The sequence below is a fragment of the Ylistrum balloti genome, unplaced genomic scaffold (assembly GCF_031769215.1).
Source record: "Ylistrum balloti isolate Yb309-2 unplaced genomic scaffold, AGI_CSIRO_Ybal_v1 Utg370342, whole genome shotgun sequence".
NCBI classification, from domain to species: Eukaryota; Metazoa; Mollusca; class Bivalvia; order Pectinida; family Pectinidae; genus Ylistrum; species Ylistrum balloti.
The window spans coordinates 226,739-246,064 of NW_026782246.1; the positions used below are offsets into that span (position 1 = coordinate 226,739).

A 19,326-nucleotide genomic window follows, 5' to 3' on the forward strand; every position below is an offset into this window, starting at 1 on the left:
TCTCTCTCTCTCTCTCTCTCTCTCTCTCTCTCTCTCTCTCTCTCTCTCTCTCTATATCTCTCTCTCTCTCTCTCATATGAAATACAGATTTGAAATATATATTCGCGTACATACAGATATTTGCTACGTGTTGAAAATTGTAGCAACAATAACACGTAAATAAATGAGATTTCCTGTCCAGGAATCCATTGACTCGCCTCTGTTGATACGGTTGGTTCATTTTGTGGGAGCGGATATTCCGAAAGCAATGAAATGCAACATCAGTTTCTTGGATGCATTACCTTTTTACCTTAGATCAAGAACTCGCACAGAATTCCTGTGCCTTTTTATCGGAAGATTACGGTTCTTGAAAATAACTTTGGTTACATGGTGCTATGATCGTTTTAATAGACGTGTGTGAGAATAGCACAAATGGGTTCTATTTATATCGTGTAAGAAATCGTGTTTTTAATACAAAGAATAAATCCAAAAATCGTTATTACTTTGTCCATCTGAATGACTTCAATGAAAATTAACGAATTATCTCATTTTTATGCAAATGTTGTCATAACTTATGTCTATCGCTTGGTTTGATAGCTTTAATAGATTTCAAATTAAGTCTTGTAAGATGATCAGATGGACAGTCGATTTTGTCTGGCATAGACAATGGTCATTCTGGTAGTATAATTTTGGTATCTCATTTATATCTAATTTAGAGGTTGCATCATTGCGATGGTATCCATATCCCTGTCACCCAAAGTACATATAAACTCAAACGCCTCTTATGATGTCTGGGGCGACAGTACCATATGTAGGATAACTGTGCAGGGTAGGAAATGAAATTAATACAAGACGAGAAGGTGGCGTGTTTGCAACAGTAATATTAACGAATAACACCATAAATGGTGATAAAGAGGCTTCATTTGTAGGGAAATTAGTAATTGGTATTTATAAACGTAATGTAAGGAAAGAATGCAGTTGCATTACTGCTGAACTCAAGTTAATTGCAACAACTACAGCGACGACGACAATGAAAAGATCAACAACAATACAAACAACTGCAGCAACAAAGATTAAACTTGAACGGTATTGATGGATTTGATGCTGGATACCACTTGTCATGAAGGATTGTACTAAACCCAACAAACATTTTGATATAGACATAGTGGTGAATCATAAAGCTGATTCGTCTATTCAGAACTCGCAAATTATACTAGGTATCTATATTTGGTAGCATTATATACATGGGACACATTACTGATGTAACCATTGAAATGAAAGCTGGGTTTGACTGATTAATGTAATTCTGGAGATTATAATTAGGTTATCATTATTATCATACACATGCTTTAATATCAATAATATTTCAGTTTTTATAATCTACCTTCAGAAACCTCTTGTGCGATATTGAAAATATATTAATTAGTATTGAAACATGGTAATTTTTACTAATTAAGTGATATGTCACTATCGCAGGTAAAGGGGCTGAAATTGACTGCATACGACCATTAGCAATATATGATGACAAAGTAAATTGTAAATAGAACAGATATAATGGACAAATTTGATAATATAATGCAGTATGCCAGATTTCTACTTACATTGACGTATGCCACTGAGCGTGGTTGCCTTTCCAATCTAGAAATAAGGAAAACAATTTATCATATGAATACAATTCTATCAGTGTAATAATGCCTCTTACATAGTTTTAATATAACTCACGTGATCATGTGATAAGAGAATCTTGTATTCGTTTCCATTTCATTTCATTAAGCTTTTATTGAGATTTATGAAGCTAGCGGCGATTTTTTCGTTTAACCACGTCTGTGGCTCAGAAGCACAAATCTCATATAAATTAGAAACCGGCGTGAGATCCGCTAGATACTCATGAAAAAGTGATCCAAATATTTCTCCCAATTTGTGTGTAGAATATGTAAAAAAAAAATCACTCACTACACTATCATACCACACTACGTCGAATGTTATAGAATATTGAGTGTACTGTACAGGTACGACTGATTTACAATACTGAAATAAAGAATAAAATAAACCGAAGCATTGGGAAGGGGTTTGGCACATAAAACCATACTAAAATTAGATAAAAAAAAAACCTGTTGACCATGAATGCAGTAAAAAAAAAGAGAGAGAATTGCAGAGTTATTTCTTTTCTTCGAATCACATGTAGCGGAATAAAACAGACTGAAATATCACCAATATATTGCAAGATACCAGGGGCAAACCAAATATGTAGCAAAGAAAAACGTGTATAAGAATTTATTTCCAGCTTCTACAAATGTTCTCATATTGGAAGTAACTCAGTACGGCCAGATAATAAACTAACTTGACCGCACATTAACCTTCGTTCTTCTTTCTAATTCGCCTTGGATGAGTGTCAATCGATTAAAATCACCATGAAAAGGTTTATGAAAATGTCAGATATTGCTGCGACCGTTGAATAGTATCAAGAAGTTATTTGACGTCATGGTTGTGTACAAAGTTACGTCAATGATTAGTCTAAAATCGCCTCCAAGAATTACTAATGGATAAAGTTGCTCTTCTCATTTGGTGCTGAATGTTAAAGGACGGCGTAAATTTCAGTAAATTATCAAACATATTTGGAACATGTATAATGGTATGTTAATACGTATAGATATCGTGAAAGACCACAAATAGCGATGATAGATGTCGTCGATGAAGCAGTTGACGGGTTCCCTTCTTGAACGCCTAGTCTTGTGCTTTTTTAACTTCTACAAGGGTATATTACATATGCATCTTTTGTTAATATTTACCCTTTTTAAGTTTGAATCGTTAAGACGTCGTTATTATGTCAATACTTTTGTCTTACCTCCATGGTGAAACTGTTAGCGAGTAGTGCATTGTTTAACACTCGGACGAGAAGAGTCAAATCGGCCGTCTGAAGTTCAACCTTTGACATCTGAAGAAGGCAGTGGTCTATATATAGATAATGTTTGAACAGATAACACGTGCCATCCGCAACACATCTGCATTCTTTCACGTTATTGTTACATGTTACCTTTAAAAAAAAAGAACATATAAACATTAAAACGTGTATGTGAAAATATATCGTACAAAGTTGAAGACTCGAAATACCTAGCTCAAGTACATATTTTGTAAATATTCATGTGAATATACATGAAGCGACTCAAACTTGATATCATGACATATATATTTACCAGAGATCTTTGTGCTGGGTTAAATGTAGGTAACATACGATATATAAAAACAATGTATTGATTTGTCCATGAAAACTTCATTTAAAATGAAATAAATAGATAGATACTATAACACAAAATATCACACATTATATCATAGCCACTTATATTGTTTGATATACTGACGGAGTTCGTTCGGTTTCCTGCTGTGAAGCCCGATGCTAGGAGGCGGTTCGTTTGTTTATCTTGAACATCCCACTCTATCCGAAAAATACCACTGGTTTGATCAGTGGCCTCCATGCTTACTCTAGTCATTAACGCAAAACCGAAAACGTTACCATGGATACCAAGAGACATATCGTGAAAAAAGCATGTAACATAACTTTACGTCGAAAATCCTAACGGCAAAGAAAATCATCATGACATACGTACAAGGTATGAAATTTCTGTTGTAAATTGATTTGTTTTCAAAAAGCATTGGTTTTATTTTACTTGAGTATTTTTTTATGAATCAAATCTTTTGTCCTAGTTTGATAGAATTTGAGTTTAGATTATGATTATGCTGACATGTAGGTATCTTTTTGATTTTCCTTGTTGATATATCAAAATTGCATATAACATAAATGATAAACTTTGTTAACAACAACTTTAGTTTGTCATTCACAAATGATTACCTTGTACATAGATGGATTTTGGTTATGTAGCATGCTTTACTAGATATCATTTTTTTTTAAAAAGTCACCGCCCTCACACAATACAAACAATCTCATAAATTAGCTTTAATATCATTATCATACCCATGTTATAAATTTATTCGTTAACTGAAGAGACAAAGAAGTTTGCTCAATAATTCATATTTAAAGATATTATGAGTACCTGGTTGAAAAACTTCCAGGGTATATATTTTTATGCATAACTTCAGTATTGCCATATGCGGTTGGTGGACTGGTGTCAAAATATACATATGTAGAATCAACTGATGTATGTCCCATAATGTCATATGCTTTTATCCATACTTTGTCCAATGAACCGTCTCCTCGACCACTTGTGAACATTTTACTCAGAGATTCGGGGGCGATTTTATCCATTTGTTTCCAGTTTTCAGTATCAGGTTCATCGTCAATCCTAGACGCAGCCAGCTGACGCACGTAATCGAACCTAATTATGCCTCTAACGTTTGGTATTGGCGAAAGTTGGATTTTACCATCATGGTCATCGTAAGTAGGTATGACAGAACTATTGTCTACAAGAATAGGATCTCCGACGATCCGGGATAGAAAATGACCTTTGTCATGTATAGAATTTACAAAATGGTCTTTCCATCTGACAGAAACAGCTGTATTGTTTTTCTGCCAATGATAATTCGATTCTTTGGAAGCACTAGAAAAATACAGTTTACTGGTATTGCTTATGACTATTTTAGAGGTGTTATCGTAAAGTACAAAGCGTCGTGCGTAATTTCTATTCGAGGCGTTGTCCTCAACCATCAGGAGGATGGCATAAACACCAGGCTCGGAGGGGAGGTAATCGTAATCTGTTTGTGTTATGTTTGTTGTAATAGATAAACATGAATCAACAGGTTGTCGAAGATTCCCTGTCTGATCCGGCACCAATTTGTAAATACGTAAGACGTAGTGGATTATCCCAGATAAATTGTCTTCCCATCCTCTCCATTCGATATGAATCCGTCCCTAGAAAAAAGTCATTATCGTTACTTATATATTTTTCTTTTTAATAAAGTCAAATCATGATAATAGTCAAAACAAGCAATTACATATATATATAAAAATCAAGGCCAAACTTTTTAAAATTTTGCACGATTAACACAAAGTTTGAAAAAAACTAAATCGTATTAGTGGAGCGTAAATCATCATGAATATTAAAAATCATTATGGGAATTTTACCTGCCTATAAAGTGTAAGTAATATGTATGTCTAAAACATTTCCACTACCTTTGAAATTTCTGGTGAAACAATAAGTGGATGACATGAATTATCCCTCTCTACACAATGCTGTGGTGGTTGGAAATCAAACCCGATGTTCATGGTTTTGGAAAACTGATCTGAGCGATTCCTTCTGTCATTGAGACTGCTATAGCTATAGTAAGACCTGATTTGAAAGCTCAGTCTGAAATATGCAAAAAAAAAAAAAAAAGGAAAAACAATGTTTGAACTTTTCATTCTAGTTCTCGACATGTTGTTTAAAGTATATACAGTTATCATAGTAAAATGAAGTGAAATGTATGATATCTTCTTCAGTACATTAACATTTTCAACTTTATGATATTCAAGTGCAAGCAAAAACACTATTTATTGTCCCAGTCCAACTTTTATAGCTAAATGTGTAAATTAAATCCTGAACCGTATATTAGGACAGTTTCATCGCACTATTTTATCATCATTTTTGCAGTGATGACAATTTCTTTCTAATCAATAGATACATTGAAATAATAGTTGACTGTAGATATTGTAAAAAACGTTTTTTATCACCATGGAACCTGCTTACATATCACCATGATCAATGAAACGGTCGAATGTTGAAAGAGAACAAACAGTTTCTTCAATGGTACTGTTCTCAACACAACGAAGATTGATGTCTGTCAGTGAATCGGTTCTTGCAAAACTACCTGTGAAATATTTGTAAGGAAAGGATTCTTTGTATTTGAAAGTTATGAATGTATGTTTCTAAAATCCTGTGGTGGATAGGGGATGGTAACTATTAACGGAACATGATAAAACATTTTATCGATGTATAATAACAATAATGAATGTATACTCTTTAACTCAAAAGTATTTTGCCAGGATGATATCGTCGTTGTATAAATAAATTTAACGTCACAAGTCGTTTACAAACATTATTGACAACAAAACGAACAGGGCTGACAGAGATATACAGAGCCCTCCATCTTTTTTCGTCTTTTAAGGGATTCGTGGTTTATATTGTATGCAAGCTTCTATATAAAAAATGTTAGCAGTATTTTTTTTTACCTTTAACCTTTTTCTATGACCACCAAAATATAATATGTTGTAGAACATGATAATGTGATGTTATGATATGAACATGAATAAAATAAGTCAATGGGTTCATGCATGCATGGACGCAGAAGCAAATTGAGTACCATAAATATACTTTATAACTTACTATTTGCTTTCCGAAAAGACATTGATGTTCTTGTTTGTCCTGTCCTGTAAAAGACATGGAAGTATTTCATTATCTGTGGAAAATGTTGTTCTGCGATTGTTACCGAGAAGCGATTGAATCCGTTCCTGTTGGACCAGGCGTGATTCTTGTTTATTTTGATTTTCAAAAGGGTCTTGTTATTTGCCCTGTTGATTTGTTCCAGTACTGCGATAGGCATTATCTCTCCTAATTCGGAGTTGTTCGGGACTGTGGAAAAACATAAATCATGATATGTATTTGAATTGTGTCGATTCATAAAATGAACTCGTGTATAGTTTGAAAGAAGTATCTCTTAAACATATATCTAATTGCAATATGTATTTACTTCATATTTAACACATTAATGATAGATAAGTTCATCAAGGTAAGTAAACCGTTAGTTTTTATTACACAACTAACTTGCTTTTTTATGTGAAATAACTACGTCATATGACATTGTCCTTACACCGGATTAAGTATCACACAGGCCAAGGTAGCCTCAATCACTAACATTGCCCGATTACAAACAAACATTTTCCACCCCAAAAACTTCATCAACGTTATTTAAATGGAAGGCTAACCAATACTTACCACATGTCGGCATACCTGAGGAAAAATAGCGACTAAATCCAGGAGTACAGATACAGGTTATGTGATTGGCATTACTGAGTTCACAGAAATCTACAATCATAAAAGTTACTGGCTATATATTTACATTAAATCATCCAGTTAAGGTAAAGGTTGTCTATGTTAAATCGTTGCGTTTTACCAAACGTATAGTGTATTTTTTGCGGAAGTAATGGGATGTTCACGTCATTAATTTCATTTTAATGGTGTCTTACGGTTTTATTATCTCCATTAAATTAAAATGGGAAATAAAGGAAATGAAAAAATCAGAACACAACAACCCAACACAAGTTTGCAATGAGAAGTTCTATTGAAGGAACACTATCTCTGGTTTAAGTAACCGACGTTTGATATGAAAGCTTAATGGAACGTTATGAAGCCTCAGGTTCAAATGTTGAACAAAATACATACAAACAATTAGCACCTTTCTCAACAGATATAGAATCAGTAAAAATCATAGTTAAATGATTAATTAAACCGCATTACATAGCTTTTTGTCATTTTATGACCTGCTAGTGATGTTAAGTGCTTTCATTGTTGAGGCAAAAGAAGCAAATCAAATTGTGTTGCAATAGATGCAAAATCCAGATTAGGAGTTTTAAAATGTAACAATTAATTGCTTTGTATAAAGTTCGAGTATTGAAGTATTAATTTCAACAGAAAAGACTTTCCTTAACAGTATTGTCGGTATGAACGTTTTGTTAATGATATGCACATTATGATTTTCTTTTTCATTTCAACCAAATGTTTTATCCTTATGACATAAACGGATTTTGGAATCACGCAGTCAGAATAGTATATAGTGTGAAAGTTGTGTTCTTATATATACATATTCTTATACATAAAGTCCAAATACCTTGTTTTTGAATTGTAGAAGCATAAATATTTATAAGAAACTTATAAAGTACCAACCAAATAGCATATATTGAAAATTTTTCAGGCTTATATTAATTCAGAATCTTTTAATTTGAAGATTATATGTGGTTTTCTATACTTACTGGCACATGATCCGTTGGTTAAACAATATGTATGTGATGGACAAGGATCGCAGGCATCTGATTTTTAAAATTGTCATATTATTAACTTATCTTAGTTCAAAGCAAAGTAAATGAACAAACATTTCGATTATTGTCTATACACGAAAAAATGGATATTGACTTCCGAAAATAAAAAGTGTATTTTCGGTATGAAGAACTGTGGAAATATATAGTAGTAACCAACATTCTGTCACGACATGATACTACTTGTTGTTAACTGGTTGATAATCGTTGGTTACATCCGTATTTCTTAGTCATAAATACAAGATATATAAGCATCTGATCCAAGGAATCAAAATGATTCAGATTATTAGGATTCGTGTTGAGTTTAGAATGTAATTCATTACGTATACTGCAGCTTCCATTACTGTCCTCTATATATCCTTCAGCACATCTTGTTACCTCTTCAAACCGTCGTACTGGTAAAACCTCAGATCGACAACAACTAAAGGATAGAAATATAAAAACAAGACAACATCATCAAAGGTAGAGGAAATGAAATATATCAAAAAAGAAAAGAGAAAAGGATAAACATTTTGGTTGTTGGGTTGGTTGGTTGAAGGAAGGATGGAAGGAAGGATGGAAGGAAGAAAGCCAACTAAGAAAGCAACCAACTAACAGAGTAAACAAACAAACAAAACGAATAGTAAGGACATTCTTTTACAGAAACTTACTAAACTGTAGACACTTAGAAACACTTGTCCAAAAACGTCCCTAAGAATGCTGCAAATTTTTGGGAAGAATCAGAATAATTATTTTTACAATCGCCGTTTCGTAGTTTTGTCTGACATCTAGCGTCTTTATAAAACTAACCCAAAAGTTGAACAAATTTTTAACCAACGGACGAACGGACATACGCAAAAGTTATCCCATAATACATTTATCGAAATTTGGGAATCGCATGACAATCATGTAGCTCACATATGATATTCTATATTTTTTCATTTAAGTTCGAATAAGTTGGGTTAACCTCGGAAGACGTCGCGAAGAAACAAAGCATAGTGATTGCCAATAATATGGTTAAAAAATGAATAGTTTACGCGACAAGCGTTTGTGGACAAGAATTCACTCACGCCAGTTGCTGTCTGGTGGTGTCACACATTACACTCCATTCCACACACTGAGATGAATCTTCTATTATCTCCTTCCACGCTGTTTCAGTGTACCTAAACAAATTTCGGTCAGAATAAGCCTGATTATGAAAGTGTTGCAATTTACATCAACATTCAAAATACATTTTAATAGCTTTCGCGGACCAAAACATTCTTCGTTTGATATATATATTTGTATTAATCTTAATTCATATTCAATGAAATTTGAATTGTGAACAAATGAAAGATTTTCACCGAGCCCCTGAAAAGGTACAGAAATAAGACCAAAAGGGTAAGCGTTTTCGTCTTCACCGCCAACACCCTGCATGACAAATTTGGTCTATCCAAGTAATTGACATTCCCAAAAGAGAACAGTGTCTACAACAACAGAACCACTGGGCGAATACTAATTTTAAAATCCTTATTCAACATCACTAGTGTGAGTAAAGAGCTCATTTTGTCGACATTAACACTTATTCGGTTTAAGATAACGAAGATGCTAAATCATTAATCTTAAGTTCAATATCTATTGTACAACACAATATTTTGTCCAGTACTGTAAAAGCGTATATTTTCGTTGAGCTCCAAGTTCGTGGTTTTACAAAACTTGCATTATATTTGGCACGTGTTTTCGTGGATAAATCTTGCTCACCAAATCTACTAGTACCTTTATCCATGTCATGGTTTTTTCAATTTATCGCTTAATGGACATATACATTCGTATTCATCAATTCCACGAAAATAAATTCCCCATGAAAATCATTGACTATGTGATAAATATAGAATATTTGCTTTCTTCTATAATCAAGAAGTGTTCAACCTCCTCTACATGTTGTCGTTTTATATGTAGCTTACAAATTGATATTTCTTAAATCAGAAATAATCTATACATTTCGTCGTCATTTTTTTTATAGATATAGTAGAAACGAATCATTACCCTGTCGAGGCACTAGCTCCAGAAAAGAAGATTAGTATGACGGTAACCACAAGGTGAATTCCTCTGCTGCTCATGATGTTGCCAGCTAGACACAGTTCATATGGATGGGCTGTACACCTTCCTCTTTGATAAAAATTATTATTTTTCTCTTCCGAGAACAGGTATTTTTATCTGAAAGGACATGATGTGTCATGTTATTATTTAATATACTTAACCAGCCTTGCTATCTTCAGATACACGAGTGCAATTTATTGTGATAAGATGGCGTCATTCTATATTATGTAATACTCTTTATGACCGATTAGAAATATATGTGTTTATTAACTTGTCCATACGTCTGTAAATCTAGTAGTGTAAATGATAAAGGTATATCACATCTGTATATTTGTACTTCGATAGTAGTTGGTTTTTTTTCTCATTAGACTGTACAAATAACTGTTATCTGTTATACGGTACGAATATCGATATCATCATATTTAAATCCGTTTTTTCTTCCAGAAAGAAATATTTACATGACAAGGAAGTTAACAAATAATAGCATGGAAAAGGGAAAAAAGTTCATCGAGTGCAAATTTAGAGAACCAACATATTATATTCTTATTAAGATGTAATTTTGTTTGAGGGTCACTGGTGTACTCACAAGAGGAGCAATGATACATAATGGCGTCAACGAAAGGCTGAGAGCATAGAGAACACCTGTTACAGGCAGGATATTGTACACAACGAATATGTTAACAGTATGTATGGTTTACAGGGGAGTCGAGTTTTCGATCATCTTTAATGCAGATTTTTTCACTTTGAATTTTCATTGACGTTAAGGGAAATTGTAAATATCAATCCATTCAAAATTGTGAAGCACATTCACAACATGTGGGATGTACGCTCTGGAAACTTTTCCAGATTCCATTCGCCTTTACAGAAATTAATATATTCATACAGTGAATATTTTTCGAAACTCAAAAGGTTTAACTCAATCAAACAGGCGTTTGCAAATAAAGTAACTTTCATTTCCGCAAAGAATATTTCTCAATGAATGACGACCATAACACTTTTTTTTATGATAACCAGTGTTATGAGTTTGTCTGTCAGTCGACGATATCTTGTACGGAAATCGTTTAATCGGGAACCGGCTCGCGAATATCGAATCAATTGTGACATGCAAACACTATAGATTGGGTAGTAGGACTGTTGCTATCAAGGAATGGAAAATTCACTATAAGGAAATTGAAATCATCACGCTAATCATACAGCTTGCTAGATATAACAGCTCTCAGAAGAACTAAACAACAGATGCCGAATTTTTCAGTTTCAAACATTTCGGCTGAATTAGGATATAAATCCAGACCAAGGCTATTTGACATTCAGAGTTATGAATTAAATCAAAACAAGTCATTCATCTGATATTGCTGAAGTATGGTACTCTAAGGATTCATTTCGGAATCAATCCAGATTTCGTGTCGTCTCATTGATGTCATTCACCAAACAGGAGACGCTTATCTTCCTGGAACATATGGTCCTTTTTAATTTTTCTTTGGTTTCTGTGACTTTTGAAACGTCTTGTTTCGCATTCGTTTCATTGTTTCTGAGGTAGAATATCTATTTTGCTATTGATGTCGGTATAACATTGTTATTATTGATTCTGAATGCTTATGAAAGTAGTTTTCTAGACAATTTTTATAATTCGTTTTCCGAGTCTTTGTAAAAGGAAAGACTGACGCAGTACATTGAAAAACGTTAAGAAGCGCTTCAAGATGAAAAAGCTTTTGTGTGAACGAAATCTCCATTCTGAATGTCTATATTCATTAATATAAAAGATGAATTAATAAAAAAGAAAGACAAAAGTCAGAAAATTTCCAATCACTTATAAAACCAGATGATAAGCGGTTGAACAAGTTGAAGTAATCAGTCCATGTGCTCAGTGTTACAAATATATATATCTAATGTTAAGTTAGGACTTCAAACACATCCCTATCAATAGTAATGTGTCAATATGGAGGACAGGTTGTGTTCCGTTTGTAAACGTGATAAGAGAGATGACAACATGATATCATTATCAGTTCGTGTGTGAATTTTTCGAAGCATAAGATATTTTATCAAACTATTGTACGACATAGGCTAATATAGCGACCTTTAAACGGTTATTTTTGTATGTGATGTTGATATTCAATATAGGTTGAGCGTTTCCTGTTACCATACAGAAGCGATCTTCTGGACGATATAGTGTCTTCATCACTTTTTACATGCTGCTTCGCAAACAACAAGTAAGGAGGGCAGACTATGTCCCCACTATCGAGATTCTGATACATATTGGAGATAACACATAGTATTCCACACACTTGATAGTATTGAAAGATATTGCTGCAAAAAACTACTCGAATGATATTGATCGACAAAAAGGGTTTAAGCATTTATTTACATTTAAACTAAACTTTATAGAGTCTGATTTTGTTAACGTAAATATGCATTTTTATATACAATGTTATTGTGAATTAGGTGGCATATTTTAAACTTGAATTAAAGTTTTGGTACTGCTCATAACATAGCTTGAAATTACGGAGTGCGTTCACAGTATAAGAAAACATATGATTTTTTTTTTTAAAAGTTGTTTATTTCATCCGTAACAGTTTTTTCATCTTTGTGATAATGTTCATTTGATTTTTAATTATGTCCACGTTGAGCGTCTGTCCGGATCTACATAATGTGAAATAAAATGATTCATACATTTAGAAATAAAATCAGGTTGCAAAACCTAAAAATATTAAGATTAGATACAGAGCTTAGCTATTAAGCAGAACTCCCATAAAGCTGGAGTCATGATCCACCATCTGCCCACTGTTGTCACTGATCCAAATCCTGTCGCCTGTTGCCAGTCTGAGGACCACGGTGGCGGAGCATGCGCTGTACTGTATAGAGGCACTGCAATACATATTCACTTCCGGTACGCCATTTTTCTGGATATCCGTGTCGAGTTTTTGACCCGCGAAGACATTATACATACTGGCACTGAACAGGTACATGCCGTCCACGGGTGCTGTAAAAATGCCTGTTGCTGTATCAAATGCGTTTCCATAGTTGGTGATCTCCGTCCGGAATTTGACGACATCTCCGACTCCGGGACTTAGATCGACATTGCCATTGTTTGTTGCTTTCACAGTGAAGGCAATATCGTTGCCAACTGAAACAGTAGGACAATATTTATTTCGTTAAAGTCTTAATAAAATAGCATTCAAAAATAGCTTTGATCTTTCACCGGAATAACTTTTGGATTAGAATATGAAAACTTAAAAAAAAAGAAATGATATTGAAGCGATGTTCATCTTATTATCACATAAGTAATAAGATAGTGATACTATACTCTTGCAAAGAGGATTTTCCAAATACGGTACAGACATGAAGTAAAATTGCCAACAAGAAGAAAAAACATGAAATATGTCTCATTAACGAAAATCTATGTTCCGACATTGCACTCTGTGTAGTCTGGTCTATTTCTGACTCATTTTACACCAACAGGTAATGGATATTCTTCTGTACGAAACACTATATTGCCAAGCCATGTATGTTTTTAATGCATCAACACAGTGTAATCATTTCTCAAGAAGTCTTTGGGTTGGAATCGAGGATGAAATAAATTTTCTTTTAACATTCGACATATTTTTTTTTATATAAAAAAGCAACTAACGATGTATTCAAAATATAACAATCAATAGGGTTGCGCTCATCCATGTAAATTTCTCCTACGCGTAAACAAAAGAAACATTTTAAAAGGACTTTATGATACAGGAATAATAGTACAAACCAAAACTAATTAAAGGACAAGTGTTTCTACATGTATAACCAAACCAACAAAATAAACAGGTTCGCTCTGGAATATACAGGTTATGGAGTTAACACTCTTCGTAACCTTTTGGAAAGCTACCGGTAAGGCATTGGGAAGCCACATGTAACTTAGTGAAAAGCCAGGAGTCATTTATCTATCTTCCGCCGGATGTAGAGCAAATGAAATTGAATGACATCACAGTTTTCCTAAAACGTTAATCAACAATGGCGTTCACCAAGCGTTCCGTTTCTAATACCGGTATTGCAGTAAAATGTACATATCAATTGAAAATTGTCGAAATCAAAGGATTTAATTTGTGTTCACGGGCATCTTTGATAATGTAATTATTGTTAGAACTTAAGGAAATGTTTCATCATTGTTCAGGTTTTGAATCAACTTACAAGGACAGCAAACAGACACGCACTTAAAATCAGTATCCATCTAGAGTCCGTTAAAAGCGTGAGGATAGTAAGTAAATTTGAAAAAAAGTATATATTGAAATATAATATTATTTACCAGTAAATACCACTAAAGTATACTATTTCACCCAGACCTCTGTAACATTTTGATTCACACTTATACTCACCACTCTGTCCGTAAGCACAAGAGACCAATACCCCAGCAATCAATATTATCAGAGACATGCTTCCAACTCCGCTGTCCTACCAAATATGCTTTATAAACGGTCAGAAAGACCTACATATTAAAACTTCTACCTGTAAACACAATCACAAGCAAGACCCGGAACACATAAATCAAGAAATCCACGAGGCCATCAAGATAAAATTTTGCAGAAAGCTATCGCAGTCTAGTTGTCACGATTTAAGAGTCGTTCTCTTCTTTGGAATATTTTTCTCAAAAGTGTCTGTTATTAAAAAAAATTATCGAAATGGTCTAGACTTTCTGTGTTGGAACCATAACTTTAATATGTCAATTAAATGGATGCAGTGTTGGTAGACGTCACAATTCGTTGCACTAACAAGACTTTGACCAGCTTTACCCCGAATTCGGTCACTCCGATTTCGGTTAATGCTTTAGACGTTTCAGTGAGATATTAAAGGGCATCGTTCTATCAAAGGTTTTCACATAACTTGTCGTTATTGATGAATAAATCAACGCGTTGTTGGGCTGGGATGAAAAATTGTTATCAATAAATCGAATTGATGACATCCCTGTTGACACATCAAGGGCAGAACGATCTTTTTATAGAACTTATATTAAAAAAGTGGGAAACACAGCATACATAAATTATGAAATACAATGGATTGAAGGATTACGAATACATCGGAAAATTTACAGGGTACTTTATCTAAGTCTTACAGAGCCTTTGTAAGAGACTGTGAAGAGGTTGTTATCGAAAAGCTTGCCCCAGATCGAAATCTCTATTTACTCTTAATAAATATATGTATTTCTGATGTATACCCAAGGTTCATCACATCCTAAAGGGTTGATGTCCGACCGACAAAGGTGTGAAGGAAGGTATCATTTATTGTGAAGCGTTCAACCATCGACACAATATTCCAACTTCGTCTCCAAACAACCATGCATGCCGTGGAGGTATTCACTGCTGTCAGTTTCCTTTTGCTTGGCTCTCTTGCTAACATCCAAGCCTCGGCGCTACCTGCTGTTAGGCTCTCAGGTAAAAATCCAATCTGTTTTCCGTTTTTGATAATTATTCATGTTTTATTTTCATATGACGTGTGTCATTTCAAATTTTTGCGTCAATTGTACTGTGATTGCAAAATTAAAGTGTAAAACTCGATCCTTGTTTGAAGCAATTCGTTTTACCCAGGAAGCTGAGGTCTTGCACAGTCGCGATCAGGCTTTTGTCCTTGGGCAAACATTCTACTCAATTTGCTCAATATAACATGTGCGGACCTCCCGCATGTCTTTCAATTAGGTAGTCAACCAAAACTATTACAAGGAGACCCGTGATTAGAAATGTTGTGAACATGTCATTTTACATTATTGTTTCTCTTTAACATTTGAATATAATTACCAAACACAACGATGAGATGTCAAAACCGTAGGTAAATACTGATGATAACAGCATTTTACGGACTTGAAATCACATATATTTTTTCAACACTGTAAACAAGATTAATACTGAATGTCTCCATTCTTTAAGTTAAGGATTGTCTTTAGGTATTCAGTATCGTCTAGTACACATCCACTATCTAGTCACAGCTTATACTGTGTGATGCTTCTCTACGTTCTTTAAAACCTTTTTTTTTTATCGAAAACGACATTTACAGCTTCTTTAACGAAAGATTTAGGTTAGGAAAAACGTTCTATTTAATCATCAGGGAGAAAAAAACTACTTGCAGAGGTACTTTTTGATTTTACTATAACACAGTGTAAAATGTAGATCGACAATTTAACAATAAACCATAAATCATATAAGTGTAAGAACAATATTTAGAAAACCTTTACTCGACCGTCAAATATCCGTTGTTTTCTTCTCTTTCGCAGTGTCCGACAGTATTGCTTTCACCGTCAAGGCTGGAGACGCCCACCTGAATCCAGGAGTGTCACATCCCATACAATTCCAGAATCACATTACGAACCAGGGAGGCTACTATGAAAACTCTACTGGCAAGTTCCTGGCGCCATTTAGCGGCCTGTACATGTTCAGTGCTAGTCTTTTTAACGTTTATGCTGGCAAGAAATTGGACACGGACATTGTTAAAAACGGCGTTCATACAGTAAACGTATATTGTAGCGCTTGGCTAGCAGACTCCGCGTGCTCGGCCTCTGTCGTGATAAGACTAGAGGAGGGTGACCATGTGTGGGTGGAGGATGTCAGTGGACAAATGGTCCACCGTGACTCCACTTTCACTGGTGTTCTCCTCAAACGATACGACTAAGTGTATAATCTGACGGGACCTGGTTAATCGGGACTCTGGTTATATATCTTCACAAAGCAATTCCTTTTGATGCCAAGATCACGATTATTTCGAATTTTAAGTTTTTTCTCAAATGTTTATAAAATAAAATCTTTGTGTGTATTTTGTGTCATCTTTCTTTTTTTTCCAAAGAAGGATTTACACAGATGTCCTTTTACATGAGATGAAAGTCTCATTATGCTTAGAGCTACGATCTCCAAATGTAAATGTGTATTTGTAGATAGATTCCGCATAACTATCGTTAAATAGCAATTCTAATATCTTTTCATGCGGCAATGTCTTATTTGTTTGGCTGTTGCCGAACAAAAAAGCTTTTTTTTTCTCTCTTTGACATCCTATTCTAGGATGTAATCATTATTGCTCCCAGCACCTCATTACTCCAGGGGTACGCTCAGTATCGCTGTCTGCACCCTTTAAACATTTCATAACAAATGTGAAGGTTCAATGTGCGACACCTTGTGAATAAGACAAGAAGACTAGTTTAACCCTTCGATGGACTTAAAACTAATCTCGTTGTCGCAAAACGGTATGTTGTACTAGATTCGAAGTTGGGTGTCGCTCTTTTGTAATCTTCAATTATTTGACATTTTTTTTCAAAGCCTTCGATAATAATGACTTCTATCATCAGCGTTGGTATCCACCTTTTGGAACACCTGGTCTTATTATTTATTCCTGTACTTTTCTTAAAATGTTCCATATATGCATATATCTCATTTCGATCACACTTTCCACTCAGTCCATTGATTTTAAGATACAATATAATGATCAAGAACAATGCTTCTGTGAACAAAACAAAATGTCCACATATTTTTACAAAAATATGATCCTGTTCATCAGAAATATTTACCACTAAAGAGATCATTTTGAAATTTAACCCATAATCTTGATTTATGATATTTCATAGTGACTACTCTTTAAACTCCTAAGAATGTTTTATCTATCATATCGTAGCTTAATTTATCAGCTATGTGATAAAGATTTTACCTGGACCTAGATGTTTGATTTTGCATCATTCACTCAAGTTAGATCAACATTGCTCCATCGTGTCATGAAATATGAACCAGTTTTAAGTCTTAGAAACTGACCTTTAATAACGAAATTGAGAAGTAGTTTAGTAAATTGGCCGTAACTTATCACCATGTCTTGGCAAATGCGTTTGATCAGCTTGGATTCACAACACTACAACAAATCTAATACCAGTAAAATTTTTCTAGGTTTTTTATTCTGACCTCTGACCTGACAACACTGACGTGCAATAAGATGACTTTCAAGTTTTAACAATTTCAGAATATATCAGTTTTGATCCAAAAGTGATGGCAAAGAAAAAAACAAGAAAAAAAAATGAATATATTGGATCATTTATCTTGAACTAGCTATAACACAAACCTAACTACACAGCACTTTGGGGTGATGCATGTACAGTTTAATTCTAATGAATCAATTCATAACCATTCAAAAGTTGGACAAGTCTTCAGTGCAAATTAGGCACTTATTTGGCCTTTGACCTTGATGTTAAAATCGCAGTGACCTAATTACACGACACTTTACAGAACACTGGGTGATACATATAAGGTTGAAGTTGCACTAATAAATCTTTAATAATTCAAATGTTATTGGCTGTAGAACAGTTTTACTTTCATTGCACCATCAGGCGGATGTTAAGGGTAACTTTCCTCACATGACACTGCAAGTCAGTGCCAGAGAAGAAAAACCAGTGCTGATACTAATGTATTATCTCTTTTTCTGTACCGTAAGAGATAGGGCTTTCATATTTGGCATGTATGTTCTTCGTGACATTGACCTGAACATCTGACCTACATATGAACAATTTATATCATTGGTCATAACCATTGCATCATAAGAGGTATGGCTTTCATATTTGGCATGTGTGTTCCTTGTGACAAGACCTTTCTGGTGGTACCACTTTTGACCATATGACCTTGACCGTGACCTTTGACACTTTGACCTTTGACCTACATTTGAAAGTAAAAAAAAAAAAAACAGTTTTAATGTCACACTTCAGAAATTTGTTGCAACCGGGAGGATAGTGTTTCATAATACATCTTCTTTTCTCTTCTTTCAATCTCTCATGAACATGCAGGATATGTTGTGAATGTACTAATCGTGAGTAAATTCTCTACAGACATATAATGTACAATTACTTATGTAAACCTCTGGTTTGATAGATGTCACACTGTAGAATATGTCAAAACAATAAAAAAAATATACTTTGATGGTTTTGGAAAAACATATCTTTATTTCAGAGAAAAAATATATCACTGACAATTAAAATGAATGTATATCTTACATGTTGATAGAAAATAACAAATTTCATCCTCAGAAATCATGTACCCTATAATCCATGGTATTAACAATAATAAATTAGACACAGCAAAAATGTGGAAAGTGAATATTGTCTAACAGCATAAGGCTGTGTAGAGAGTTTCTATTATAATACATGCAAATGCACATTGAATTACTTCCCTTCCCCCCGGCAAATGCTAATTCTAGTTCATACAAATTTTTAACAAAAATCAAAATTTGTAGTTTTTCCTACAAACTAGAACACAATATATACATTATATTTCAATGCTATTATT

At 34.0% G+C, this 19,326-nt stretch overlaps 2 protein-coding genes across 2 annotated transcripts; one reads left to right on the forward strand and one right to left on the reverse strand.

Annotated features, from left to right (window-relative positions):
* Window positions 1–12,780: 12,780 nt before the first annotated feature.
* Window positions 12,781–14,464, reverse strand: LOC132553629 (hibernation-associated plasma protein HP-27-like). The gene is made up of 2 exons (XM_060217886.1): window positions 14,407–14,464; window positions 12,781–13,178 (listed from the first exon to the last, which is right to left on the reverse strand). Exons 1-2 carry the CDS (start codon window positions 14,462–14,464, stop codon window positions 12,781–12,783), a joined length of 456 nt encoding a protein of 151 aa, XP_060073869.1.
* An 898-nt stretch (window positions 14,465–15,362) lies between these two features.
* LOC132553639 (complement C1q tumor necrosis factor-related protein 5-like) lies at window positions 15,363–16,687 on the forward strand. The gene is made up of 2 exons (XM_060217898.1): window positions 15,363–15,459; window positions 16,293–16,687. Exons 1-2 carry the CDS (start codon window positions 15,363–15,365, stop codon window positions 16,685–16,687), a joined length of 492 nt encoding a protein of 163 aa, XP_060073881.1.
* Window positions 16,688–19,326: the final 2,639 nt, after the last annotated feature.

Bases quoted from the DNA above. Each gene is read 5' to 3' on its own strand.
- LOC132553629 (XM_060217886.1), bottom strand. From the start codon at position 14,464: ATGTCTCTGATAATATTGATTGCTGGGGTATTGGTCTCTTGTGCTTAC. The intron at 13,179-14,406 runs GTGAGTATAAGT...CTACTGTTTCAG, and splicing joins TTGTGCTTACGGACAGAGTG to TTGGCAACGATATTGCCTTC.
- LOC132553639 (XM_060217898.1), top strand. From the start codon at position 15,363: ATGCATGCCGTGGAGGTATTCACTGCTGTCAGTTTCCTTTTGCTTGGC. The intron at 15,460-16,292 runs GTAAAAATCCAA...TCTCTTTCGCAG, and splicing joins ACCTGCTGTTAGGCTCTCAG to TGTCCGACAGTATTGCTTTC.